Below are 25,569 nucleotides of genomic sequence, written 5' to 3'. Positions count from 1 at the left end.
CACCTTAGGGAGGGTCAGGGAGAACCACCCTGATTCTGAAAGGTCAGGGCAGGAAAAAACTACTCACCTGTCCCAATGTAGAGGGTTCGATAGCACATATTGACTGCACCCCCCAGGCCCATCAGAGGATAGAACACCGCCCGGGCTTGCACTTCCTTTCTTTGCGCTGCAAGATAAAAAGAATTTACTTGAACAATGTTATCAGCTGGGAAAGCTGCTTGACCCCAGTGTCCCCAGCTCAGAAAGCACAGATCCTAAGAAGGATGCAGTCAGTTTGGTTTAAACACCAGTTCCCAGCCCTCTAGGAATGTTTGTGCATTAAACCTCTTTTTGCCAGAGAAAATTGCTTTCTCCATAACCCACACAAGCCATGCAAATGGGGGAGCATTAACACCGAGTGTGCACAATGGAGCCACGCTGAGAAACACAGAAGCCTTCTACCACTGGTTTCTTTCTTAATCTCTTCTCCTCTGGATAATCAAAGAACTCAGTTTTTGCTCTCAAAGTGCCACTTAAAAAGAATTGGTATTGGTGAATTCACCAACTTAACAGCCACGATTTCATTTCTAGTGAAGCTGCAGGAAAAATAGCTGGGCTGAACGGGGCTTGTCAGGGACAAACCCAGCTCCCAAGACAAGATGATTTACTAAGTGGATTCTTTTACCCTCGGGTCAGTCCCTATGGCACACTTGACAATGGCTGGTCCAGGGCTGAGCCTCCAGAGCAGCTCCAAGTTCAAATCACACACTCACGTGCCCATGTTAACTGGACAGAAAAATCTTCTGTGGAACAGATATTGAACTCCATGGGGCCACACAGGCCTAGCCAGGATTTCAGCACTGTCTTTTGGAAGAAAACCCCTTATACACTGAGTTTGAGCCTCTCCTGATACCACATCTGCAGGACAGCGTTACACCAAGAGGGTGAAATCAAAGAACAGAACAGGAGGATTATGAAAGACTGCAGAGGCACCTACATCAAGAATAGTGGCCACACCAAGTGGCATCACAGGTCCCACCTCTGCCTGGCTGCCCTGCACGAGTCCTTTCAGCTGCCTGGCTCTGCAGGGCTCACTAAAGCCTTTGGATCTAACATTTCATCAGCAATGCTAAAGCAGCCACTTGGATGCATCATTCCTGCCCAAAAAGGGTGATGGGTTAAGACAGCACCAATCTGCCTTGAGAGACGCAGACTGCTGAAGAATTCCAGACCAGGAAAGCAGCTCATACCACAGCCTGCTGCTGTGTCCTGCAGCAGCCATCACAAGAAGACTGACAAAGCATTTAGGGAATGCTGTGATGCTAAAGCAGGCAAGCACAGAGCTTCAGAAAAAGATTACTGACTGACTTCCAAAGATCTTATCTGGGATATTTACCCCCAGGCCCAGCAGAGGGGGAGCAGAGAAGTGCTTCCACAGCAAGGCTGTCCAGTTGGTGCTTGAAAGCAGATTGAACTGACTGGCTGCATGCAGAGGAACATGAAGCCATGTTCACCCTGCAGCTTTAGGTGATACCAGTGATCATAAACAAAGCCAAACTCAGGAATCTGGAGATTTCCAGGAGGAACACATGTTGTTTTCCATTACTGGCATTAGTCACATTTAGTGGTTTCAGCTTAACAGTGACATTCTGAACAGGCAATGACAATGTCATGCATATATTCTGTGCCCCAGTTCCTCCTGTTCTTGTGCTTGTATCACAAGCAACTCCTCCAGAAAGAGAGAGCAAGAATTCCAGATTTCTCTTGCCCATCTCAAAGGTAAGGGCAAAGAAAAGCCACCAAGCACCTGAGAGGAACTTTCCCATCTCTTGCTAATTCTAAGACGAATAAAACACAACTTCACTAAACATTTCCAGCAGAAAATCTGAAGCTACTAAAAGTATTAGCATTGCTCAAATTTGTAAATCATTAAGTAGAGGAACGTGACAAGAGTTTCTGGTCAGTGGATATCCAGAGCAGGGGGATGGGAAGAAAAGAAAATGAAAGGCAGCATCAGATCCCAGAAGAAGAGGGAAATCTCCTCCAAGGAATAGACAAGGCAGTCCCAAAATCTATGGCTCAACATAACCCAGCTATTCTAGGGCTGCTCTTACCTTCAATGTGGTTTCCCACAGGAGATTGCTGATGGGAATTGACACTGCTCGCTAGAGACTGAGCTTTGGGAGGAAAGAGCTGATGTATTCTCTGCAAGGCCAGAAACTTGATCAGCTGCTCATCCAGCATATTTATCTCAATCTCTGTTAATAAACAAAAAGCAATTAGTAGGTTATTCAGGGAAAGGGTGCAATCTGAGCTGCAGTGGATTTAACTGTCCCACTTTCAAACCTGCTGGTTGCTTCAACAGCAGACTCGACCAATTCTGCAATATCAAGACTCTTACACATAGGCGAGCTATTACTTCACATCACCTCATATCAGCAGAGTGTGAGGAGACTGCAGCCACAGCTGGAGAGCTACAGCTGAGGCAGCAAGCAGAAGTTTGGGGGAACTAGGGTTGATAAAAGCTGAAAATCTGCTGTTTTGGCTCAGAATCAACAAGTCAGCAGAGGTGGCCATTGTATCCCTTTGGGCAGCATGTTGTGTCCTTCCTCTGAAGCTCTGTCACCTAGTTAGAAATTCCAGCCCTGCATCACAGAGGAGAACTGTAAGCACCTCTGAAGCTGCTGCAGGCTCACGCTCGAGTCCTGCGCCCATAGCAGGGTTAATTAAACAAACAGGGCAATTCAGACAATATTATTAATGAGCTTTAGAGCAGATCTTCTGATAACTCTGTTTATATTTGTAAAGCCTTACAGAGGTCTGCTTTCTTGCAGCAAGGAGGCTGGGTAACCTCTTCTTCCAAGAGCTTTCTCCACATGAATGAGAGTTAAAATGGAAAGAAGAGGAAGAGCTGTAAGAGCCTTTCCCAATAGCAGAGAGGGTGGGCTGGGCAGCTGGGGTTCACCCAAGAAAAGAGGGTCACACTGGCAATGCCAGAAAGGCTGTTCTTCAGATTTCAGATGTAGGAGTCATCTCTGGCAACAGCCTGGCTGTGCTACTGATGATTGCTGCTCAGCAATCTCCTCCTGAAGGCACTCTGCTAATGTTTGGCATCTCTTCCCAAGTGCAACGAAAGCAAATAAAAACCAGGCCTGTCTAGGAGACTGACAGAAGCAGAAATAAATTATAAAATTAACGGACCCACTGGAGCACCACCACTCAGGTGACTGCTCTCCTACAAGATCTATTGCTGCTGGACTTTACATCCGCCAGGAGCAGCTCTGGATTGCAGCTCACACCACAACACGGCAGGGCTGCAGGTTTCTGCATGCGAATTCCACCTGGAAAGCAGCCCAGTTGTGATTCTTCCCCAGAAAAGCTTCAGGCAGAAACACTTCATTGGCCTTGCTGCCTTGGCAACCCTAGGAGCAGGGAAGCATGTGACATATTTAAGGTAATGTACACGCAGCCCCTCCCTCACCTGACTGCAACCCTTCTTTATCTCTGGAACTTTTCCTCAAGCAGAGATGGAATGCTTTAGGGATGCAAACACACAGGGCTAGCAGAGACTGATGATGAATTAAATACTCACCCCCGTCCATAAACGCTTTCAGGGAACTGGTGAAGTCCAACATAGCTGCAGAGTTTGAAGTGAGTGATGAGGGTAGAGTTAAAGCGCTTCCTATGGATAAGGTGCTGGGACTGACCTTACCATCTACAGAGAGAGATGGTGGAGAGAAGAGATGTCACTGTGACGTCCACCAGACATGCACCCAGCCCTCGGGCTGCCCTCAGCTGCCAAGCTGCTCCAAATGACTCATTTTGCTCAGAGTCATGCTTCGAAAAAGGCCTGAACTAGAGGCCAGGAGCTTTCTTCTGCTCACAGAAAGGCTTGTGTGTGCCTCCAACACAGAGCCAAACGTGGCTTCTGCCTCATCTCCAGCTGCTGGAGGAATTCTCGACCTATACATTTAATTTCCTGCTCCCTGTGGTGACACTGGAAAGATGAGCACCAACTCCCCAGGAGCTTGAAGAATTTGTTAAACCTAAGAGACATTTGCCAAGTAGCTTGTCTAGGTCTCAACATGCGTAAAAAGTACAACTGCCCTGGTTTTATTTCTACACTGTTATAAAGTCTGGGGTGCACATCATTGTCCAGAAGGAATGTGACAGTCATAAGCAGATTTTATTATTTACAAAATAAAATCCTCCTGCTTTGCAGTGGCCATGCAGCTGAAAGAGGCAGTGGCAAATGCCAGGAAACAAAATCCCTGTAATGTGTTGTCAACACCAGATCTTCTCGAGTTGGTTTGCTTATAACTACTGAAATTTATGGCAAAAAAAGCCATGAGCAATTTGCATTTTTGTACTTGGCAGCAAAATTTGCACAACACAATTTTTGTTATAAATATATATATCCATTGTGTTAGATGGAAAATTTAAATGTTTACACCTTTCCCAAGAGACACTGCAGCAAGTAATGATTTTGTAGAACACAAGCTTTGCACCAGAGGCAATTATTTAACATCTTAAGTAACTGCAAAATTATGTAGGGTTTGCAGTGCTCTTCAAACCACAAGCAAGAAGTTTTCTATAATACGGTCTCATTTCCTCTACCCGAACTTCTCCCAGCCTTGCATTTCTAAGCAGGGCATGGTCAAATCAGCAGCCTCAGAGTAACCAAGTTTATTCAGGAGGAGGCCAAGTACCCCAGGGACTGCTTCCAAAGGCGAGGCAAAGCTCAGAAGTTACTCACTGAGGAATTTTAGAAAGGATTATAAAAAGATGTTGCCCTGTTGCTTTATAACCACCAGACCTGAGCCACTCCACAGCAGCCTGACACTGAGCAGGTTGGAACTTCGTGAGAAGTGACACACAGCTCTGTCATGTGCTTTTCAGTGACTGCCCCCACCCAACCTGCACAAAGGGTTTGCTGGTTTGAGTGTTGAGCTGGTGTGGAGAGAGGGAAAAGGAAGAGAATGCCATATGTGAAAGTTTATTCTAGCAAAATTTGAGCTGTGGGCAGTTACTCCAACATCTATCAACATCTTACTTTATGTCTCTATGCTAAAAATGGTTATATACACTTTATTATATATCTTGCTATTATTTAGCAAGTTTTATGGGTACAGCTCAGGATCCCTGGCATATCCAAGTCCATAACCTTGTATCAGACCAACAGATCCTAAGCAGACTACAGCTTCCCAAGCCCACATTTCTCCAACATCAAGGCTGTGCAGCTGAAGACTCCAACAACACCTGCAGTAGGGGACACAATCACTGCCTGAACAGTTACTCTGGATTCCATCCCAGAGAGCTGCTCTTGTGAGAAGGACTGACTACCTTGCAATCCAAATGGCCATTTGAAACAAACCAGTGGTTTTACAGCAGCGCTGGGGTTTTAAAGCAGCAGTTGTTGAAACAGCAAGGCAGCAGCCAAGTGATATAAAGCTACTGTTGCTTTCCAGAATTCAACTGACCTACTATCCTGCTTGTCAGGACAGAGTTTCCCTCTCAAGTATAGGCAGCCAGCAAAAATACATCCCATGGCTCCCATAAAGGGGCTTAAGACAGAGAAGACCTGAGAAACTCTCCACAGAAAGCCCGATTCCCAGTCCAATGAGGGCACAGGGCTACTGCCTTGAGGTTCTGAACGAGGTTTAGCCGGAGCTTTTCTCAGCCCTGGGGCCAAGGTCAGCGGCTCAGCACATACCTGAAGGTGGTGCTGGTGAACAGAATCTGTTTGTGGACCCAACAGCCGAGATCCCATCTCCTGCAGCCTGGGGAGGGGTGAGAGCCCGGGTGGCACTGAGCGGGGATCCCCCGGCCCGCAGCTCTGCCGTCAGCGGCGGCCCGATCTGCGTCTGCACATTCTTCCTTTGCAAAGTGCTGGTGGTCTCCAGGCTGGCACAGGAGCTCGATATGGACGTAGGCAAACTCGTGACCGGCGCAGAACCCCTTTGTGCACAAGAAACGGGTCCTGCTACGTTCTCTGTTTTGACAATGGTTCCAATGGTGTGATTCAGAAGTCCACAACTTGCTGGGGGCGTGAGGGGCCGAGGCCACGTTTGCCGATGAGACAAAACAGGTATTGTGTTCCCAGACCCCATGAGCCTCTGGGAGTCAGTCAACTGTGCTGAGGATTCGGATGAAACACCATAGAAATGAGGCCCGTTCACTTTAATGTCAGAGGCTGTCGGCCCATTCGAAGTCCCGCAAGAAGACGCCTTCTTGGATTTATCTATACAAGAGCTGCAGTTAACATCTTCCTGTGACAAAGTCTGCTGGGATTGCGAGGAGCTCAAGGAATTCTGGGTGGTAATCCCTGAGGTGCAGGATGACATGGAATAGAGGGAAGGTGTGGGTGCCTTGTCAGCTGCCTGGTAAGGGTTGGCGAGTGAGCCGTCTGCCACAATAACAGGCTTAATATCAGCCTTCTCTGTTTGTTCAGAGTCCCAAAGCGAAGTCATCTGCTTAGCAGATAAATGTTTCAATATGCTGCACTGGAGCGCAACAACACTACAGAGCCACTGGAAGGAAGAAGAAAAGTGCGGGTTAGTTCTGGAGGCAGCAGTGCTCCAAACCTCTACAGTTACTCCACTGTTCACCCAACTCGAGGAAATCCAGCTGCTGACTGCTCAGATGCAGTCTGGAACTACAGAATCTGCTCTGGAGCTCATCTACAATTAGAAGAACATTTTGTCCAGAGGTACAAAAGTGCAACCAAAATTATGTACTGTTTATCTCCATGCTGGGGATAGGACAGAGAGGGGCTGAGATTAAAGGAGGGAGAAGGCAGCATTTCCTCACTCCCAAACTCCTCCTTCTCTTCACTTGTTAAGTGCTGCAACTCTTCAGCCAGTTACAAACACACCTTTCACTAATTTGGGCTTCTAGCCAAACACAATCCTCCAACTTACTCTATAGCATGTTGGAAGGAAATGCTGCTCTATCTCAGGTATAGGGAGTAGAAAGCTGAGGTGGAGAGCGCTTTCCTTTAACACAAAGTGGAGGAAGACCAAAAGATTTATTCTAAGTTTTAAGCTTGTTGGTGGATGTGCCACATAGGAGAGTCCTGTCTGAGCTAACAGAAGGACTTAATTTAGACTGTTTGCAATGCCTTCACACTGTGGAATCTGGCCAGGAGTTTCACACAAGATTTAAACACTCATTTGACCTTGATTTACATGTCCAATTCCATCCGCAATAAAAAGCAACCCAGAAATGGGACGTTAACTTATAAATAAACGTGCCAGAGAGCAGCCTTACATAATCAAAGTGCAAAGTATTTCCCCTCAGCCACGAAATAAAGATGACGTCTAGACAGAAGGCCCTCAACTCCACTCTTAAGGCCAGAGGACTATTGCACCACTTCCCTGAAGTGTCAAATGAGGAATTTTACATCTCACCTGGAAAGTCAAAGTGAAGTTTTAATGGGCAAGGGTGTCAGAGATAAGACAAGCTATCACCTTCACACACGAGCTGGAGATTGGTTTCCTAGACAACTGCTCCATCATGACTGAAGTGGAAGGGGATCTTTGTACCAAAGCAACTACACACACAGAGTCCAAGCATTTGACTTCATTTACCTCCTGTTGTTCTGTCTGGCTGGCTAAGTGCTCAGTGTTCAAAAGGTGCTTCTGCAAGGGTTCCTCAGGGATCCCGTTACAGATCAGCTCGCCATCTCTAATTGCTGCAGGCGCGAGTAACGGGGGTGGAAGCCGGTATTGGGACTTTATAGCATCAGGAACCTACATTGTGGAGAAAGAAGATCACACATGAGAACAATTACTCAGGAATGACTTGTTAAACAAGTGCCTGATCAGCACTAAACTTTGCATTTGCTGCTTTCTCACCCAAAGGAACCCTGCAGATACAACATCAGAAGTATCAAGGACTGAGTACTTTAAATTGATGTAGCCATGCTGAAATTAATAGGTTTCATTCCCTTAGGTCGGGCATGACTTTGGTACAACATGGTGGCTACAGAGGAAGAGAAATCATGAAAAAATGGCCAAGGGAAGTCTGTACGGCAGTTTTTAGGCATCCTGGAAGCAAAAACAGCCTCAAATCTGACTGTAGGGCCACCATCAGGAAGTTCTGTGTTGTACCTTCTATGCTTGTGCTAGATTTAAGTGCTTACTTGTAATAATTGAGCGTTATGGTTGAAGGAAAGAGATCTTCTTAAATCCTACAGGTAGCGACTGCTGACTCCCAGATCTCTCACCAACACAATCATTCAGACTCTGTCTTCTTCCTCCTGCCCCAAGGAGTATGCTGGTTTCCCTTCCAAACTAAAATACATACACAGGGGTTTCCACCCACCACTGTTTATTTACACATACCTTCAGACCTTTCCTCTTCACTGACTGAAGAACTCTGCGATTTGGAGGGTGTTTCTTATGGATTCGGTTTAAGAAATCCACTTTGACAACGTGCTGAGATATGGTGTCCTGGAACCGGTCAAATACTCGGCACCGATTACTCAGGGTCAAGTTCTTCTGGTTCAGCTGGGTGATCAGATAATGCCACAGGAGTTAGGGATCTGCAGGTCACTCTAAGGTACCCTAAGACTTTCATAATGCCTCGTAGCACTGGCAGTACAGCATCAGCTCAGCTTTAGACTATTTGTTTCCTGCAGCGCTAACCGTTTCTGTTAAAGGGCACATTGCTGGAGATGAATACAAAAGCATTTAGAGGCCGACTAAGCAGCATCAATGCTCTCAGAAGCAGTTTGTCTGGGAAAAAGCTCTTTGTTTCAGCCCCCTGTTTCCTGAGTATTTAAGTCTCAAGTACACTGCTTTTCCAAAAATGAAAACTCCCTCTTGGAATGAAAGTTTTTTGGGTTAAGCATGCAAAGAATTACTTCCCCTATTTGTAGCACTGTGCTGCTTTGTATCCCAGTTCTGGAAGCTCATCTAGATCTTAAAGAGTCCAGTCAAAAACTAGACAAGCTGTCAGTGAGCCACAATCTGAGCTGTCAGCTTCAGTTACAGGAAGGAGTTCCCCCATCTTTATATCTTATTGCAGAGAGCAGCATCATATTCCTTTGGAGAGTGCGTTGCTTGCAGCAGGAGCTTTACAAGCGTTACAGGGAGCAATAAGAGCTCAGAAGCTGTTTTACATTTGTTGTGCTTTGTCCTTTAATGGACCTGCCAGGTTCCACTCCAGCATCCGGTTACCATACTGCAATCATAGTCCTGCTTACCACCACGTGTTCTATGTGATTTGGGCACATCCATCTACCCAGAGGCATGGCAGTAAGCGGTGGCTCCAGACAATCCATGTGGAACAGGAGTGGGCAATAATCACACTGGATTAGAGGTGCCACTCTGCAACTCCTGCAAAGAGAGAGCCAAATCTTATTCCCTGTACACAGTATAAATAGAACATTCAGACAAGCTTGGCTGACCACTTCAGTTTATCCTCTATACTGTTGTTTGCACCAAAAAGCAGGATTTCTGATTTGTAACTTGATCTGTTATGGATCTTCTTCAAGACCCACTCAAGGCAAAAGCCTTTATTTGAAGCAAAGTTCAGATATCAAAAGGAAATCTCAGATTTAGGTAATTACAAGTTTCGTTAGAGGAATAATGTGTGACGTTGGGACGTGTACATCAACAAGATGTTCTCAGAACAAGTCTCAAACCCCAGAAAAACAACTACATCTGAATCCCCAGGCTTAAAAGAAGTCTTTGCTCTATAACAAAGTCATCACTTGTTCTCCACAAAAGCCCACCTGAATCTCCATCCCATTTCCAGAAACTCACTCTGGCTGGGTTCCTGAAATAAAGGTTTAATTTTCACTGACATTTTGAATTGGGATTGATCTATGCATTTTTTTATGCAGCGACAAAACCCATCAGTATTTTGTACTGGTTTTCAGATTTACGATTTCAGCACAATATTCCTATTTGCCTTGGGCTTATAAATCTCTCAGTAGATTTCTATTTCCTAAAGGTCACCTCCTTGCACACTTTCTTCACAAACCATAAACAAACGTCTCCATTTACTAAACCACCATCACTTAAGAATATTTCTTTGCATAAAAACACTGAAGACAAGATGGCTCAATCTTGTCAATCTTCAGGCTACATTTTAGAACCCTTTACAGCCAGACCTACACATGCTGTGGTTAAACACCTGTTATTTATCAAAGCTGAATATTCTCCCATTTGTTTAGAGGATTGTAAGTAATGAAGGAGAAGGGAAAAGGGAACAGGTAATCTACTTTTTTCAGCAAGAACTTTGCTCCTGTGAAAGCTGCAGCGACACTGAACAGCTTCCCTGGAAGAACAAGTACCTGTTGCACGTGAAGCAGACCTTCACTGGCAAGGGAACCAAACCATTGTGGTCTAACTCATGTTGTGCTTTCTTGACATTCTTTCCTGTGGTTTCTTCCTTTCTCCTCCTCTTACTAGTACCTGAAAAGGTAATTTTAAAAAGCTTTGGGTTATCCACGTAGCAGAGATTTGCTTTCTGATAGATACACATAATCGTCTCAGACAGAGACAGACAGAAAAGTCAAAGATTGCTGCTTAAGGAACCTCTATCAACCACTAAATCTAGCCTTACGTGACAGAGACGTCTTTAAAGGCAGATATATTTCACACTTAGTAATTTCAGTGACATCCTATATATTTACTCACTACTGTTACTATATTATTGCATCATAAATCAAAACTCAAGTATTTTGACAATTGATTTTTTTTTTTAGTATTGATGATCAAGACCAAGGTGAGAACAACAAGCATCTGTCACAAGTCCTGATGGATATGGTGTGTAGTTGCAGTGTCCCCACAGCTCAGATTTGAGAGGCGCCTGCTGTTGGGCAGCTGGAGGAGAGCCAGGGGTACCCTCTGCTTTCACTAGCGAGCACCACTGGAGCCACAACTACCATGGAGTCAAGGGGAAAAAGAGGAAAGATGGCAGCAGGATGCAACTGCAGACATCTTCACCAACACCAGACAAGCCACCGCTCACCTGGAAGTGCTGTGGTGCAGGTCAGTTCATTCGGCAGCTGGAACTGCGTTGGGTTCCTTTCCATGGCAGCAGCAATAAGAAGCTCAAAGGGTCGCTTCAGCTGGGGCTGCCCACAGTCCATTTCTGCAATGGCAGAGTCATCATCCACGTCAATTATGTCCTCATCGACATCATTCTGTTCTGAGTTGGGGGTCTCGGTGCTGGCATTGGATGTGGGAGTGCCAGGCCGGCTTGCTCTCCTTTCCAAGATCCTGGCATGCGCATTAGCCCTGATGCTGCTGCTAGACCTGTCCAACAGGTCTGCGTCACTGGTGGGGGAGGTGGTCCTTTTCCCAGATTTGTCCACCAATCCATTTACCTGCCCCAGCTCTTTCTTCTGTTCTCGCTTCTGCACGACATGAATAGGCAGGCTTATCATGGAGGCCACAAACAAAGCACATCAACCTTGACAAATATGTGACTGAAGACAAACAGCATCTGAAAATGCTCGAGCCACTCACTACAACTTCCCCCTTGAAGTCATTAGAGTCTCGATCAAGACCAGTCTGATGGCAGCTAAAGTACAGGTGACAGAACAGCTGAGGAGAACCAAGCATGGGGAAGAACATTACCATGTGTTTCTCCTTTCAGGGTAGCTATGCTTGAGTCCAGATCAGGACAACATTTCACAGCATCTAGTCCTAAACACTTGACAGATCAGACAACTGTTTGCTACCAACACTGAGAGACTCCACAGCAGACTGTTCACTGTTGATGCAGTCTACTAACCCTGGCACTGCATAGAAACCCATGATGGGCTGAGGTGGTCAGTTTGAGAATACAAGCACAGTATACAAACAACACTCTGCTATCTCCTGATGACAGGAATCTTGAACAAGGTGCAGCAGAGAAGAACTATACATTGCCATCACCACAAGATCCATTTTGCAACAGGAGGAGATGCTGCATGGCCTAGGATGGGCAACTGTGCACTGCTCCAGTGCTTGACAGCATCACTCGTATGGAGGAACCAATCTACTCCATCACTAACATGGTCTGCAAAGGAAGAAAAGTGTTTTCAGGCAATTTTTAATATAGAAAAGTTGGGGATTTTCTCCTTTTCTCTCTCTTTTTACTTTATTATTTGTTTTTCGATTTGTGACCTTCATTTCTGTTGTTGGCAGATGGCTGAACAGTACCCTGGAAACATAACAAGGCAATCACTTCAGGAACAAAAGGCTGAGCACACAGTTTTCTTCCAATCTGTTTTGGGTGTCACTTCAAGGGAACAGTTGCTAGATAGCTTGGTGCAGTTTCTAAACCCTCTGCTACACAGCCTTACGTGGTCACAGCAATAAGATGTTTACATTGTGCAAGACAGCTTCCTGGAGAAAGAACATCAAGGCAAAAAAAAGACAAGCTACGATCTTGCCCAATCATCTCCTCCCCATCCTGTTCAACAGCCCAGGAAATCATAACTCACTGTGATTTCACCCTCTGCTGATGTACAACTGCTGTGAAGTCACACTTCCAAAAAACACATATTAACTAGAATCACAGCCCTGATGGCAAAGCTGCATTAACGTGACTCTTGTTCTGCCTGTAGACAGCTCACCTCCTTGAGCACAGGAGCCATTCCCATTTCCCCTGTGCCTCAGCTCTCCCTCCTTTCCAGAAATGGCGGGGCAGGAAAACAGTTTAAAAGGCACAGATTGACAAGAAGGTATCAAGCACTTCAGTTTTAGCTCCTAGTAGTGAGGTTAAAATATCGTGAGGGTCTCACCAAGACCTCTTAGGTTTCTTTAAGCCCTTTCCTAACAAAGCCCTTTGCAAATGCGAGCACAAAGAGCAGCTCTGGTTGTCTAAGTACACACGAAGGGAGAGGTAGGTATAAAGCACAGGATTCAGGTTTCAAATGGCCACTTGGAAGGGCAGGGACTGTGTCTGTTTTGAGAGGCTTTACCTTGCGGCGCACGGTGCAGCGGTGGCACATCCACTCCCCCGGAGGCAGCATCTCCTCGCTGAGCGGAGGGTTGCTACAAGAGAAACACAAAGCAAAGCTTTACTGTTATTTACTGTCATTTCTGGAACTCTTCTCACGTACACACAGCCCGAGTCAGGGCAGCTCTGCAGTTCCGCTCCCAGGCACTTCCTTTTATTTATGGTGAAGCTCCCTGGATTCGCTCCCCCATACATCCACTTAGCCAGACACCTCCAAGAAGCCAGTCTTCCATGACACCCACCTCAGCTCCACGGTTTAGGAGCACTCTCAGACTTGAACAGCAAAGATAAATGGAAGATTCACTGGTGTGCCACACACATACCTCCCTCCCAACACCACACCTCCTTAAATAACTTGATTACTCCATGTGAGACCACACGGATTCCCGTGCAGCAAGCACAGTCATACATCCAGGCGTTTCCATCCCCTGGATTTGCAGTGAGTCCGACTGAACAAGCTGCCATGAAGTCTACCCACCACCTCCCATGTACTCCATCCCTGGGCACACCTACTTAATGGTGGAAACCACCTTCTATCTTAAGACAACCCAAATACTCTTAAAAGTGTCACCATACACAGCTTGCCTTGGCTACGAAGCACAGGATACATCCTACTCACATGGATCTGCACTTACTATAAAAGCTGTATCACAGTGAAATGACATTCTCATTTTGATGCTAGAAATAAACCAAAGCAAATTAGACGAAGGAGTAAGAAGGACTATTTTGAGAAACACTTTTCCTCAGCAAAAGGCAGAGCAGCATATGCTAGATGATACACTTTCCTTACAGATCCTACTACTAACTAAAGTACTTTCCAACACCTCTTTATCATTAAGATTTGTTATTTGAGCAAACTGCTGACTGTGGCAGGGAAAATGTACCTGCTGGCAAAAACCAGCCATTTACCAGGCAGTGTGGCTTAAGATAATACTTCTAAAAGTTCTCCTGACTTTTGCTAGAGGCAGCTACTTAGCAAGTCTACTCTCTTGTGCTGAACACACAGATGCACTATCGCAGGATCTGGAAGCTCCATTTCCTACTGACTGGGAAACAGATTTCAAGGATCCACTGGGACTGACTGGGTTACAAGGGGATCAAGAAGTACAGTAGCTTGTAAGACTGGCCCAAGAAAGCCACACATGGGAAGCTAAACCGTGGTTCATGGCAGGAGTCTCTATACTGTTTATTGCACCTACAAATATCAAATCAAATCCGAGTTAAGCTTTCCAGTCTCCAGCCCTGACAAGCCAGAAAGGATAGGAGCATACTTGCTGGCCAGGAAGAGCTGTGCTTTGCAGCAAAGGCAGAGGCTGTCTTCCTCTGGAATCTTGCTCCTAGCACAGGGAAATGGCACAGGATCCCAGCCCAGACTCCCAAGCCTGAACTGTAAAAACAAACACACTTCCTTTGTTTAAACAGAGTCCCGGCGAGCCTTGCCCCAAGCTCGCCCGCGTGCCAGTGACAGCCTCCGCAGGTACTGCAGCCATCCGGGGTCACACTCGCTCTTGCAACACTGTGCCTGGAAGACTGAAGGAAGAACACAGCAAGAACCAAGCTGGTAATAACCTCAGCATTTCTGGTGTCAGGCTCCGGGGAATTCAGTAGAGCCAACACATCTGGCAGCCATTTTGAGGAGGAGTGCAGGGTTTCAGAGGCCTCCGTGTTCCAGGCGCTCCAGAAACGCAGCGCTCTGCATATATGCACTGACATACCTGCAGCTTATGTTTCTCATTTCCTGGAGGGCTTGGATGAACAAGAGATCAGGCTCTAGATGAGAGCACCAAAGCCTCCACTACTGGCTGCTTCACCTCAAATGCTTGGATGAAGCAGTAACTCCCTGCCCCAAACTAATCTTTTGCTAACAGAAGCAGGGAAGGGGGGTGGAAGGAGGAGAGTAACAAATGATCCCCTTGTGCTTGCTGCAGCATAAATCCATGCTGAATCCTAAGGTGCATCCTGCAATAGCTCAGGTTTTACCTCTGCTAGAAAACGAGCTCTTAGATCTGCAGCTACAGTAAGTACGGATTCATCTGGCCCATTCCCCTTTCCCCTCCCAACACCCCAGGGGAAAAAAAACACAGACTTTGATTTGTTCCTAGTGAAATTTCACCCTCTGAAGCTCCCGACGAGCGTGCCTGAACTGCTGGGAACACGTCTGCCCCATTCCGACGTGCGGCGTGCCAGGGATCCACGCGCTGCCAGATGCCTCTGGTTATTTGTTTTAACTGTTACCTCAATCTTATGCATTTTACAATGAAACAATTAATACCACAGTGAACCTTGAGAGACGCCTGGAAGAGTCAGAACAGGTTTCTTCTTCAAGTGTGTATGTTATTGTCCCATTTGCTGTGTTTGAACCATGAAATCCTACATATACTGTACTATTGAAGAAGCATTTTAATGAATGCTGCTACCCAAAGGCCTGTGGAAGGAGGGGAAAGATTCATTTCAGAACAGTAGCGAGGTTTTAGCACTCAGACAAGCCTCCTGAGGTTTTCTGCTCACTGTCAGGGCCTAGCTGCGATAGCAAGTGTATTAAAAGACTGATTCTGCCTCTCCTGGTTAATGAACTGTTCATCAAGGCAGCTCACCATGCTAACAAAGACTGATGAAGGCTGCTCCTGCACTGCTGGCCTCGCAGCAAGCAGAGAGCATTGCCTGGGTCTCAGCAGAAAGCTGGGGAAGCGCTAAAGAATGCTGTTTTAATTGACTAGGTATGACCACATTCTTCAACCTTTTACTGTAAGCATAAAAGAAACTGATTTTTAAATCTGAGCAAGATACTTGATCTTCATAAGCAAGGTAAGAATTAGCACTTTGGCAGGAGCACCACGGCCCTTTTCTCCCTATCTTTCATGGGTTCATTAGCATGCACAGCTCCAGCCACCAGTGTTTGCTGCCAACAGGACCTGGAATTGTACAGCTCCCACTTTATCTTCGGTTACAACACATCTCCTTTCAACTACACACCAGTCAGTTGCGCTTTTCAGTACAATTTCACTAACCCTTCATTTCAGAAAGTTTCCCCTTCTGTCATCAAAGACAAGAGTGGCGGCCACCGCTGTTTACCTGGGGGTTTGGTGTGACCCAAATCAAACCTGCTCAGCAGAACATGTTTCTGCATTTAAGACAAAGACAGGTCTGAAAAACACAGGCTGACTCAAAAACACCTGGAAGACTAAGTCATACAAAGCCTCTGAAAATTAAAGGAGACTGCCTAGTCAAAAACCACTACACTGACTACAAAGTCACTTGCTGTATTATAATATCTGTCTCATGCCTTTTTCTGAAAAAGTTTAGTATCTCCTGACATTCCTATCAGATGCATTGTCAAGCATTGCTCTGCCATGGTCAGAACGCAATGCTCTATCCCTTAAATAAAACTTAAATGGCTATGACAAAATAAAAAAATCTTCAAGAGCATATTAGGAGTTTTTATCAAGCAAACAATAGCATGAAGGCGCTTAGCTTTTCAATTTCACACTCTGGGGCTCTCATACATCAGATGCCTGTTGTCAAGCCTAAATCCCATAATTACTCCTCACTTTGCTGACCTCAATAAATAGGTAAACAAGCGCTCCAAGGAATGGCACCCTCTCCAATACAAACTGGGCCGTAGCTCTCAACGGATCCAGTTATAAGCAGACCTGAGGTTATTTACACACTGCATTCCTGGCCATCTTGCGTCAAAGGCACGTTGACACTACTTTTGGACCCACCAGGATACAGCCAGCTACCAGCTGGGATAATGGTGGCAGGAAAACAAACCAGTGCCTGGTGAAGCTTTCTTCAATAACTTGTCTTTCACGTCAGTTGTTTTCAACAACCGGACTTAAATATTTTTTTCTGTGCAGGGGGAAAATAGTAACACCATGAAAAAATGCAGGCAAACACATTTTTCCTTCTCAGGAAACTTAATTAACTGACCAAGCCTCAATGACAGGCTGATAATGAAGGATGCTAGATATGTTTGCCAGTTAAGGGAAGAAGGCTTTCGGCTCTTCTATGGACTCCTATTTATCCCTATGATGGATAGAGCTACAGCTGTTCTACCAGCTTCATAAAGAACAAGGCTCCCTGGCTTCCTACAGCAGGGCCTCAATGGCAGCTAAAACAAACCAGGAAACCAACCTCACTGTCAGGGCATTACAAGAGCCCCATTGAGAAACAGGGAAAGTTGCATCATTTACAAATTCAGCTTTTTGGAACATTTTTACTGCGCCCAAGTTACACACTTCTGCTCACAGCTGCTCCCAAACCCGGCTGGAGGAGGATACCTGGAACTCTGAGCCTCTACCTTAGACAGAATAAAACCACACCAAACAAGCTCACAGCTGCAGCCTGCGGTGAGTTCCCCTCCACTGCAACTCCCTTACCTTCCTCTAGTACTCTTGCATCAACACAGAGCTTCTGAAGACAAAAGTCAGACTCCAAAAGTCAGACTCCAATTACCTTAGAGGTGGTTATTTGGAATACTATCAGCTCCCTCCTCTCCTCCACCGTTATTCCTCAAATTATTCAGTTAAGTCTCCAAGTTCTGCTCATTAACATGGATAAATTGTGACATTCAGCTGTACAAGGAACAATCTTCCCGAAAAAGCCAAAGATTTCTCAAGCACCAATGCAGAGACCACCAAACTTCAGATAAGCCCAGGATAATTTTTTGTTCTTTATGGCCCTCTAAGCATGACCCGACCACATTAAAACTAACAGTTTCAGCAACTTTCTGGCCTCCATTAGGCTCACATTGTTTATAAGTGATACCTATTTTAAGTCAGCAGCACAATTTACATTAACTACAGAGCATCACCCACTATACTTCTACCTGTGGTGCAACAGCTCCTGAGGGAACCTGTGAAGAAAGCTTGATAGCAGCCACCACGGCTTTGTTTACACTGAAGTGAAAGTCTTGAGCATGCACATAAGAAGTTCTAAATTAGTAACATCCAGCAAGCACTCCTGGACACCACCAAACAGGTCAGGACATGATTATTTTGGCTGCCACTATGCATGGAAGGGAACCAAAATGACCGTTTCACAGGTCACCAATTATCCCATCATCTGGAACGCTGCATCTGCTTAGCATGCATCTTTCCAACAGCATGGCCAGAGCTGGAAATAAGGGTTCAGCAAGAGACAGTAAACAGAAGCAGGATTAAAACACCATTATATGGGCGACAGCGAGGAACAAGATGTATCCAAGGAAAAAATAAAGGTACACTACACTGTCTACATGATGCTACAAGAGTGGAGGAAGAGTTCAGCTCTTAAAGGTTTAAGTAGCAGCATTGCTGGGTATGCCAGATCCCAAAATTTCCTTCACTGTGTGCTTATTTTTACTATCTAGACCTGCCAGTGTTCAACACTTCAAGGGTTTGGCCAGCAGTCCCAGTCTCTGGCAGCAGCACCACCGTGCTCCTAAGAACCAGGTACCATTTCAGGAGTGTATCATAGATTTTGTGAGTATTCTGTGAATTTCAACACCAATGAACTTATTTATGTGAATCCTTCATGAAACCACTCCTGCTACTCTCGTCCTGGGAAGAGAATCTCATGGAAGCAGGTGTTTATCTACCTTACCTCAGCTCCCTTCCTGCCTTCACTGGGGGTCCTGCCTCTTCCCCGTGCCCTCGTGCACAGGCCATCCTGAGGTTCATGGGGAATCAGGAAAGTTCCCTCCAAGGCATGAAGTAGAACTTTTCTGCCTCCAACCTGACAAGCAGGAGGGTCCAATAAACTAGATAAGCTGCATGTAAACATGTGATCACCTGATGTAATTAGTTACTTCTATTTATAGAAAGAACCTGGCCCACAGAGACCATTCCCTAGACAACCTGTTAGTTATTACCTTCATTAATGTCCAGCTGACAAAAAAATTAAAGGAAGTATTGTTTTTTAAGATATCAAATTTCCACACATATGTAAACGTATACATCTATAAAAATAAATATGCAATAAAAAGTGTATAATACCATTAGTACCGCAGTGAAGTTTTTTGATTATTATTTTTTAATTAGTTTGACTGGTTATGAACTCTGATATTTGAGACATATTTGTCTAGGGAACCATCCAACTTTGGATTTACAAGCAGAAACCATGGAAGTCGATAGGAAGAATTGTTGACTTTGAAAAATGTGGGTCAGACACAGAAATTCAGACATTCTGCACATCCTGACTCCTGTTTCTTTCCCAGGCATCACTCATGCCTGTGCTGCAGACAATAGTAACAATAGCCTGAATTCAATGCCCAGGTTCATTATTAAGTGTTCGGGTCTTTATAGCACCATCTTCTTAACAGATTAGAAGTTATCTTCTCAAAGCAGGATGACACATAGGGCAGCATCAGGGAAAAGAAAGGAGGCTGAGGAACAACACAGCCCTGGTGAGAATCACTTCATCCAATTCTGTCTTTAAAGAACAATAAATGAAGAGACATCTCTGATGGGGAAAAAAAAAAATCAAAATACAGGTCTGAGAGGTTTCTGAGAAGTGAACACATTCAGCCCCAGCCATACTGAACACGTTCAAAGGAGACAGGGGTGAAAGGACAGCGGCAATAAGGTGGAAAAAAGGAAAGCAGCACATCACAAGAGGATGAAGGGCAGACCCATAAAAGCAAAAGCATGAATTTGTCTTCACACAGGCACAAGTGAACTGTAATTCTGACATCTACATGTGGACTAGGCTTTCCCAAGAATGCTGGGGAAGAGAGAAAAAAGAGCAGAGACAGAAATATCCACCAAAAAAAAAAAAAAAACCACTGTTAGAGCAGGGCATACATTCTTTTCTGCCTTTTCCAGATCACCTTCATATCTTGCTCCTGTTGCTATTCTAGACAGAGATCACTGGGAAGTTCACATGATGCCGTGCCCAAAGTCAGAGGCTGTACAGGCAGGTGTTTCACACCAATCACTAGTGCTTGCCAGAAATTCAGCATGGGGTTTTCAGCCTGCTAAATTGTATCCTCAGGCCAGTGCTTTCTGCAGGGTTCAAAGTCGGTAATCTCCAGCTCCATCTAGTTTGCTTCCAGTGATCGTGCAGAGCAGACGTCAGCAGAAATGGGTTAGAGTTGGGTTCAGGCACTCGATTCCCCCCAGCTGGCTGAGATGGTCTTTGCCTTTTGTGCTCATGATCTGATACACTAACAGGAAGAATGATTTATACAACTTCTTTTTTTCTCCCCCTTTCATTTTTGGCTATAGGGAGCATTTACTCCATACCCTGGAAAGGTATGTGATTGCATTACAACTGGTATCTGTCAACCCCTTTATTAAAGAGAAGCTACAACACTATTTTTACTCAGCTTACAGAGTTACTGGATACTGCAGTGTTCCTTCGAGGAAGCTGGGCAGACATCTAGCGAGCAGTGGAGCTGGAGACAGCACAAATCGATTACTATAAGAAGGAAAAGCCAGCTCTGACAATCTGTGTCACAAAAATCACAGGTCTAGCCAGTAACCTGACGTGGCAAGATGCTTTTTGCTTACACTCACTTCTTTCATACCCCAGTAACAAAGCCATGTTATATCCCCAGATACATTTGCATTTTCACAAGTCCAAGAGAACTTCCTGACTGGTTTAAAAAAAACAAAACGGGTACATCCTTCTCACATGATTTATATTCCAACAGACAGCACTTCCTAAATATTCAGCCTGTCACACTTGCTTTCAGGGAGATACACCTCTTTCCTACTCTGGAAGTAACTGCTCCCTTTCCGCGCAGCAGATTCCTGCTATTTGTTACTGACTCAAGGATTAAGAAAGGCTGCAGAGCACAGGAAAAACTCAAGAACCTGATACCTGCCAGTGAGTCAGTCTAGCAACAAAAGCAGTTTAACATCCACTGGTGTGGGTCAATAAACGGAAGAATTTTTGTTAGTCTTGAAAAACTGTTTCAGTATCGATGCTACAACTGAAATTTCAAATTGACTCTGTCTTACACAGGGAAACAGGAGCCCTGCTCTCCTGCAGGTGTTCCTCACACCACCACAACAGAACCTACAACCCAAAAAAGGCCCTTTTTGGGAGGGGGGGGAGTAATGCATGTTTGGTCCTGATTCTTACTAAAAATACACGGTTCTGTCACTGACAACTGCACAGAGGCACTCCCCACCCCGGGGTGTCCTTCACACCCGTGGTAAGAGAAGTACAGCCGGATGTCAGGCATGCCAATTACCACTGCTTCTCTTTTACTACCCCACCTAAAACAACACTGAGAAATGGAAAGAGAGAGAGGGAAGAATTATGAGCTTTATAAGATCTTGTGTAATAAACACAGTAGTCCTCCATTCCCAACTATCAGATCTGCTGGCGGCAGTACAATCTTAACAACACTGAGCTTGTATGTGATAAAAAGACAAGTCGAGCTAAAAGAAGGTGAATATATTTACAAGATAGTGCCAAGATCTCCATAACAAACAGTCATTAGCAGATTAGTATTATGAATCTAATCCAATTAAGAATTTCCTTTGCAAATGCCTGGAGGAGCTGGAATTCCTCCGGGAAGACCTTTCCATGTTGTGAAAGGCTCCCGTGAGTCATGCCTGCAGGCTGACATACCAGGAAAGACCAGCTCTGGAGCAGCAGGAACAAAGCAGTGAACCCCACCTCGAAGCAAACCGCTGCAGCCTCCTGATCCTGAGGAGTCAAGTCAAAAATGGATCCCACAGCAGCACCGAAAAAAAGACTTCTTGGTTCCGCAAGTCGTGGTCAGCAGAAAACTGGCACTTTCCTAAACCAAGGTACTAAACCACAGAGAATTTTCCTTGTTCACAGTCTCCCGCTGTGCCATTTTAAACAGCTTTGGAACAATGCGGGTGTTTGATGTAACACCAGTCCACGCAGCAGCCATGTCTGAAGGCAAAGCCTAAGTTAAGCAGTTAAACATCCCCCTCCTCGACTTCGAATCCTTGACTTTAGAATCCCAAAGCCATGCTTCTACCACTCCACACTGACGTTGGGAACTGCAGCAGAGACCCACAGCTCAATCCAAATCCCCAGTTCTTGCCCACACTGCAAAATCTGCTCACGCTCAGTTTAACATCCACACGCACAGGTGAGAATGGTGGTTTCAAAGTCACCCAATCACGAGTTCATCAAATTCTTACTGTGAATGATTTGCTGAAGCCCTCAGGTGAAGTCCATAGATTTAGGCTGACCTTATCTGCCTTTGCACAGAGAGATTTAGGACAAAATAAGGAGAGTGAAAAATCTCATTGGTACAACTTGGCTGAGCAGAGCTGCCAAGACTGATCATGTTACCACATCTGCAGGCGCACACGCAGTGACCCTCCCCTCCCAGAAACCCAGCCACGGCAATCACTTCCTCCTGCCTCAGGATCCAGGCTAGGCTAGCCCCAAGGCTCCCAAAATATCAGAACCAGAGATACATAAAAACGAAAGTTGGGGTTTTTTTAAAAGCACATACTTAAACCAGTATTGTTTTAACACAGTATCAGTTAAGATAGATACATTTAAATGTTGGGAACAGAACAGCTTACTCTGACCTTCAATATGCAATTGCATAAACATTAAAGTAGGGGTTTGCCGGTCATTTACTGTTAAAAAAACCCAAACAAACAGAAAGCCTCAAAAACTTTCTGCACTTAAAACTACAAGCTTTTTTGAAGCTGTGATGTAATTCGATGTACTGAAACCCTGCTCCTAGCCACTATTAGGTAGGAAGTTTGCCTCTCCAGCACCTTCCTGGATATCCTGCTACTCCTTGCAGCACAAGATGCCTAAAACCATTCTAAGATTCACCTGAACCACCCGAGGCAGCCCAAGATAACCACTAAAGGAAGGATTAACAGACAATAGACTGGCCATTGTTTTGCCCCGCTCACAGACTGCATATTCATGTAAAAACCCAAAGCTAGAACAAATGCCAAAGATAAAGCAGGGCATTTTAGACCGAATAAGGTGGGGAAAGAGTTATTGATGTCCTACCAGCCAAACACAACTTTTTTCCATTCGAAGCACTAAAACAATTCGACTCATAGAAAATACCCATAACTCTGGTTTAACCTTCTCTGCTGCACTTTGCAGCTCTGTTACTCCTATTCTTCGACACCAGCACTTGGGTGAAGACTGCCAAATCGGAGGGGAAATGAGCCAAACACTGCAAATATAAACACAAGGAGGTGTTGCAAAAAGTCTGATGGAGGTAGCAGGCCCCGGTATGGACACAGTGCATTTCTTCCAGCACGGCAGTGAGGAACCCCCAGCTAGGAGGAACGTTTTTGCTGGGCAGTGCCACAAAACTGGTACTGTCTGTTTACGTAACTGGTCAGCTTTAGGAGACTGAGGTCACTCTGCCATGCCAGCAGAGCTGCACAGCCAGCGGCGTGAGATTTTACAAGAGGGACGTGAACCGCAGCATTCAGCGAGGTTTGTGCTTTTGGGCTCCTCCAACCAGAAACTCGGGCAGGGAGACTTTTAAAAAAATAAAAGGAGAGAGAAAAAAAAAACAAACACAAAACTGTTCTGTGTTGGTTCTCCCTCCTGTTGTCGCTCCCCTCCCCCAGCTTGTTAACTAAACTTTTCCTCTCCCGGGGATCTTTCTAATCCTTGGTAATGAATTTGCAACATCAGTCACTTTGCAAACCCGCTTCAATGTGAATCAAGTTTACTACAAGCTCAAGAAAACACAGGGAATTCTAACAATCACATTGCCAGGAGGAGGATATAAATGGGAAAGAATAGAAGTAGCACTGGAAAATTGGTTTTCAATCATGTAAAGAAGGAGCGTGCACCATCCCTGGGGGCCTGGGCTAAGGCAGAACATCAGGATGGAAATGCATTCTGCACTGTTACCCAAAGCAGCAGATTATGGGCAAACAGCAGAACCAAACACAAACTTCAGAGCTAAAAATTCCATGCTCTGTTTTCAAGAATTACTAGGGACCCGAAAATCCTCAATCTGTAAATTCGAACCTGAAGAGAGTCACCTGACTGTGATATTCATCCAAATATGTTGAAACGAAGTATCTGGCAGGGATTTCACACTTTCCTGTACCCCTCCCACCAGGCCAGTTTATCTGCAGCCAGGCTGGAATCCTCTGGACCCATGGACTCTCACAGCACCTATAGCAGCTTTACACTGAACTAGTGATTCCAAAACGGAGTTGTGGGAAGAGCTGACATCCCGACAGATGAATTGGGAAGTCACTTCCACCCACATTAATTCAGGAGAGCAGTTGTTCCATGGTGTAACAACAAAACTTGTTATTTACCACCTCGGATGTGTAATACTATCAGACTTGGAAAGTTTTGGAAGTTTTGGCCAAGTGCTTTCTGTTTCCCGCAGAGGACAACGGGTGTAAGTGCTAAACTGAAGTTAAGGCAAACTGCTGAAATTTGAGGGTCACACACTTACCTAGCAAAGCCAACTTTCTCACTATAGGCTTAAGCAACATGATAGAGAAGAGCCTTCTCTACACAGGAAGGAGCAACACGAGTTCCCAGGAAGCTGAGCTGGGTTTGCCTCCAGCTAACTGCATGACTTGTGCCAATCATACCTCTGAAAATCCCTTTCTTTTGTAATATGGCCTCTTCTATATAGCTGTAATCAACTGACCACAAACCCTAGACCAATTAAAAGCTACTTTTTAATTTCTGTTATGCTAAATTGATAATAAATTCGACCTGGTACTAAAGCTTACAATAAATATTCAGAGAACAGGTAAGCTGTCACCACAAATCACTTAGAGTGCCCCAGCAGTGCTATTCAAATGACTTAAACCAAGCCTTGCATTACAGCTGCTATTCTTTAAATAAAAAAAGGAGGCAGAAAGGAAGTTGCAAGCGCTGTCTTTATGCCTAAGTTTATATCCAGAACGGAAGTTTACTTTAAGCAAGATGTAGGAGGTAAAGGGAAGACACATGAAAACAAAACCTGAGCATCCCTTTGAGACAACCTGAGTCACCTGAAGGCCATGGCCAAGAGTCCAGCAAAGGTCCTAGAAGAAGGAGGCAGAACCAGGCCCAAGCTGGAGGCCTTCAGACAAAGCTTTTCCACACTGTGCCACCTCCCACAGCAGGATCTGGGCTACTGTCAAAGGGATCGCTTGAGAAACCCCAGAAGAGGCAACAAACAGAGTGAAAGAGAGTATTTAGAATTGCCCCTTTCATTTCTGTTCTAAACAGTGACTAGTTAACCAAAGATACATATTTTTTATATAATATTTTTATATAAAATTTTTACATAACTATAATGCAACTAACTCAGGTACAGTGAAAGCTTTCCAGGTATCTGATTTACCTGATTGTTTCTCACTCGCTAACTACAAAAAACTCACCAAATTAAGCCATGAAATTTAGGCATGCACGTAGTGGTCTCATTTATGGTCAGGTTTAAATAGGATTCAGAGTCAACCAGGACACTCTACAGCCTTAGTGACAGCTCTTCCCTCCCAAAATGAGAAGTTTTAGCCATTGCTCCAGCCTCGCTAAGAGGAGGCTCAGGATGTGTTCAGCGGCATCCGAAAGCAACTACGCCCGGCAGAAGGAAAAAACCACCCTTAAATTAAAGCTCATCAAGGACACTGGATGAAAAATAACGATAATTACTATCCTCCTAGTAAATATTAGAGGATCTGCACTACCACCAGTAGCACTTCCTCA

General features: G+C 45.1%; 1 protein-coding gene across 1 annotated transcript in view; it reads right to left on the bottom strand.

Annotated features, from left to right (window-relative positions):
• Positions 1 to 25,569, bottom strand: part of PHF12 (PHD finger protein 12) — a 32,143-nt gene that overhangs the window by 4,348 nt on the left and 2,226 nt on the right. Inside the window, exons 3-12 of the mRNA XM_032129523.1 lie at positions 12,905 to 12,977; positions 10,963 to 11,350; positions 10,283 to 10,403; positions 9,188 to 9,320; positions 8,325 to 8,489; positions 7,569 to 7,730; positions 5,693 to 6,509; positions 3,572 to 3,694; positions 2,094 to 2,237; positions 68 to 166 (exon numbers count right to left, since the gene is read on the bottom strand). Of these exons, the coding sequence (XP_031985414.1) occupies positions 68 to 166; positions 2,094 to 2,237; positions 3,572 to 3,694; positions 5,693 to 6,509; positions 7,569 to 7,730; positions 8,325 to 8,489; positions 9,188 to 9,320; positions 10,283 to 10,403; positions 10,963 to 11,350; positions 12,905 to 12,977 (2,225 nt within the window). The remainder of the gene's footprint in view (positions 1 to 67; positions 167 to 2,093; positions 2,238 to 3,571; positions 3,695 to 5,692; positions 6,510 to 7,568; positions 7,731 to 8,324; positions 8,490 to 9,187; positions 9,321 to 10,282; positions 10,404 to 10,962; positions 11,351 to 12,904; positions 12,978 to 25,569) is intronic.

Source organism: Corvus moneduloides, chromosome 20 (genome assembly GCF_009650955.1).
Source record: "Corvus moneduloides isolate bCorMon1 chromosome 20, bCorMon1.pri, whole genome shotgun sequence".
NCBI lineage: Eukaryota > Metazoa > Chordata > Aves > Passeriformes > Corvidae > Corvus > Corvus moneduloides.
This window is presented reverse-complemented; position numbering and strand designations above follow the sequence as displayed.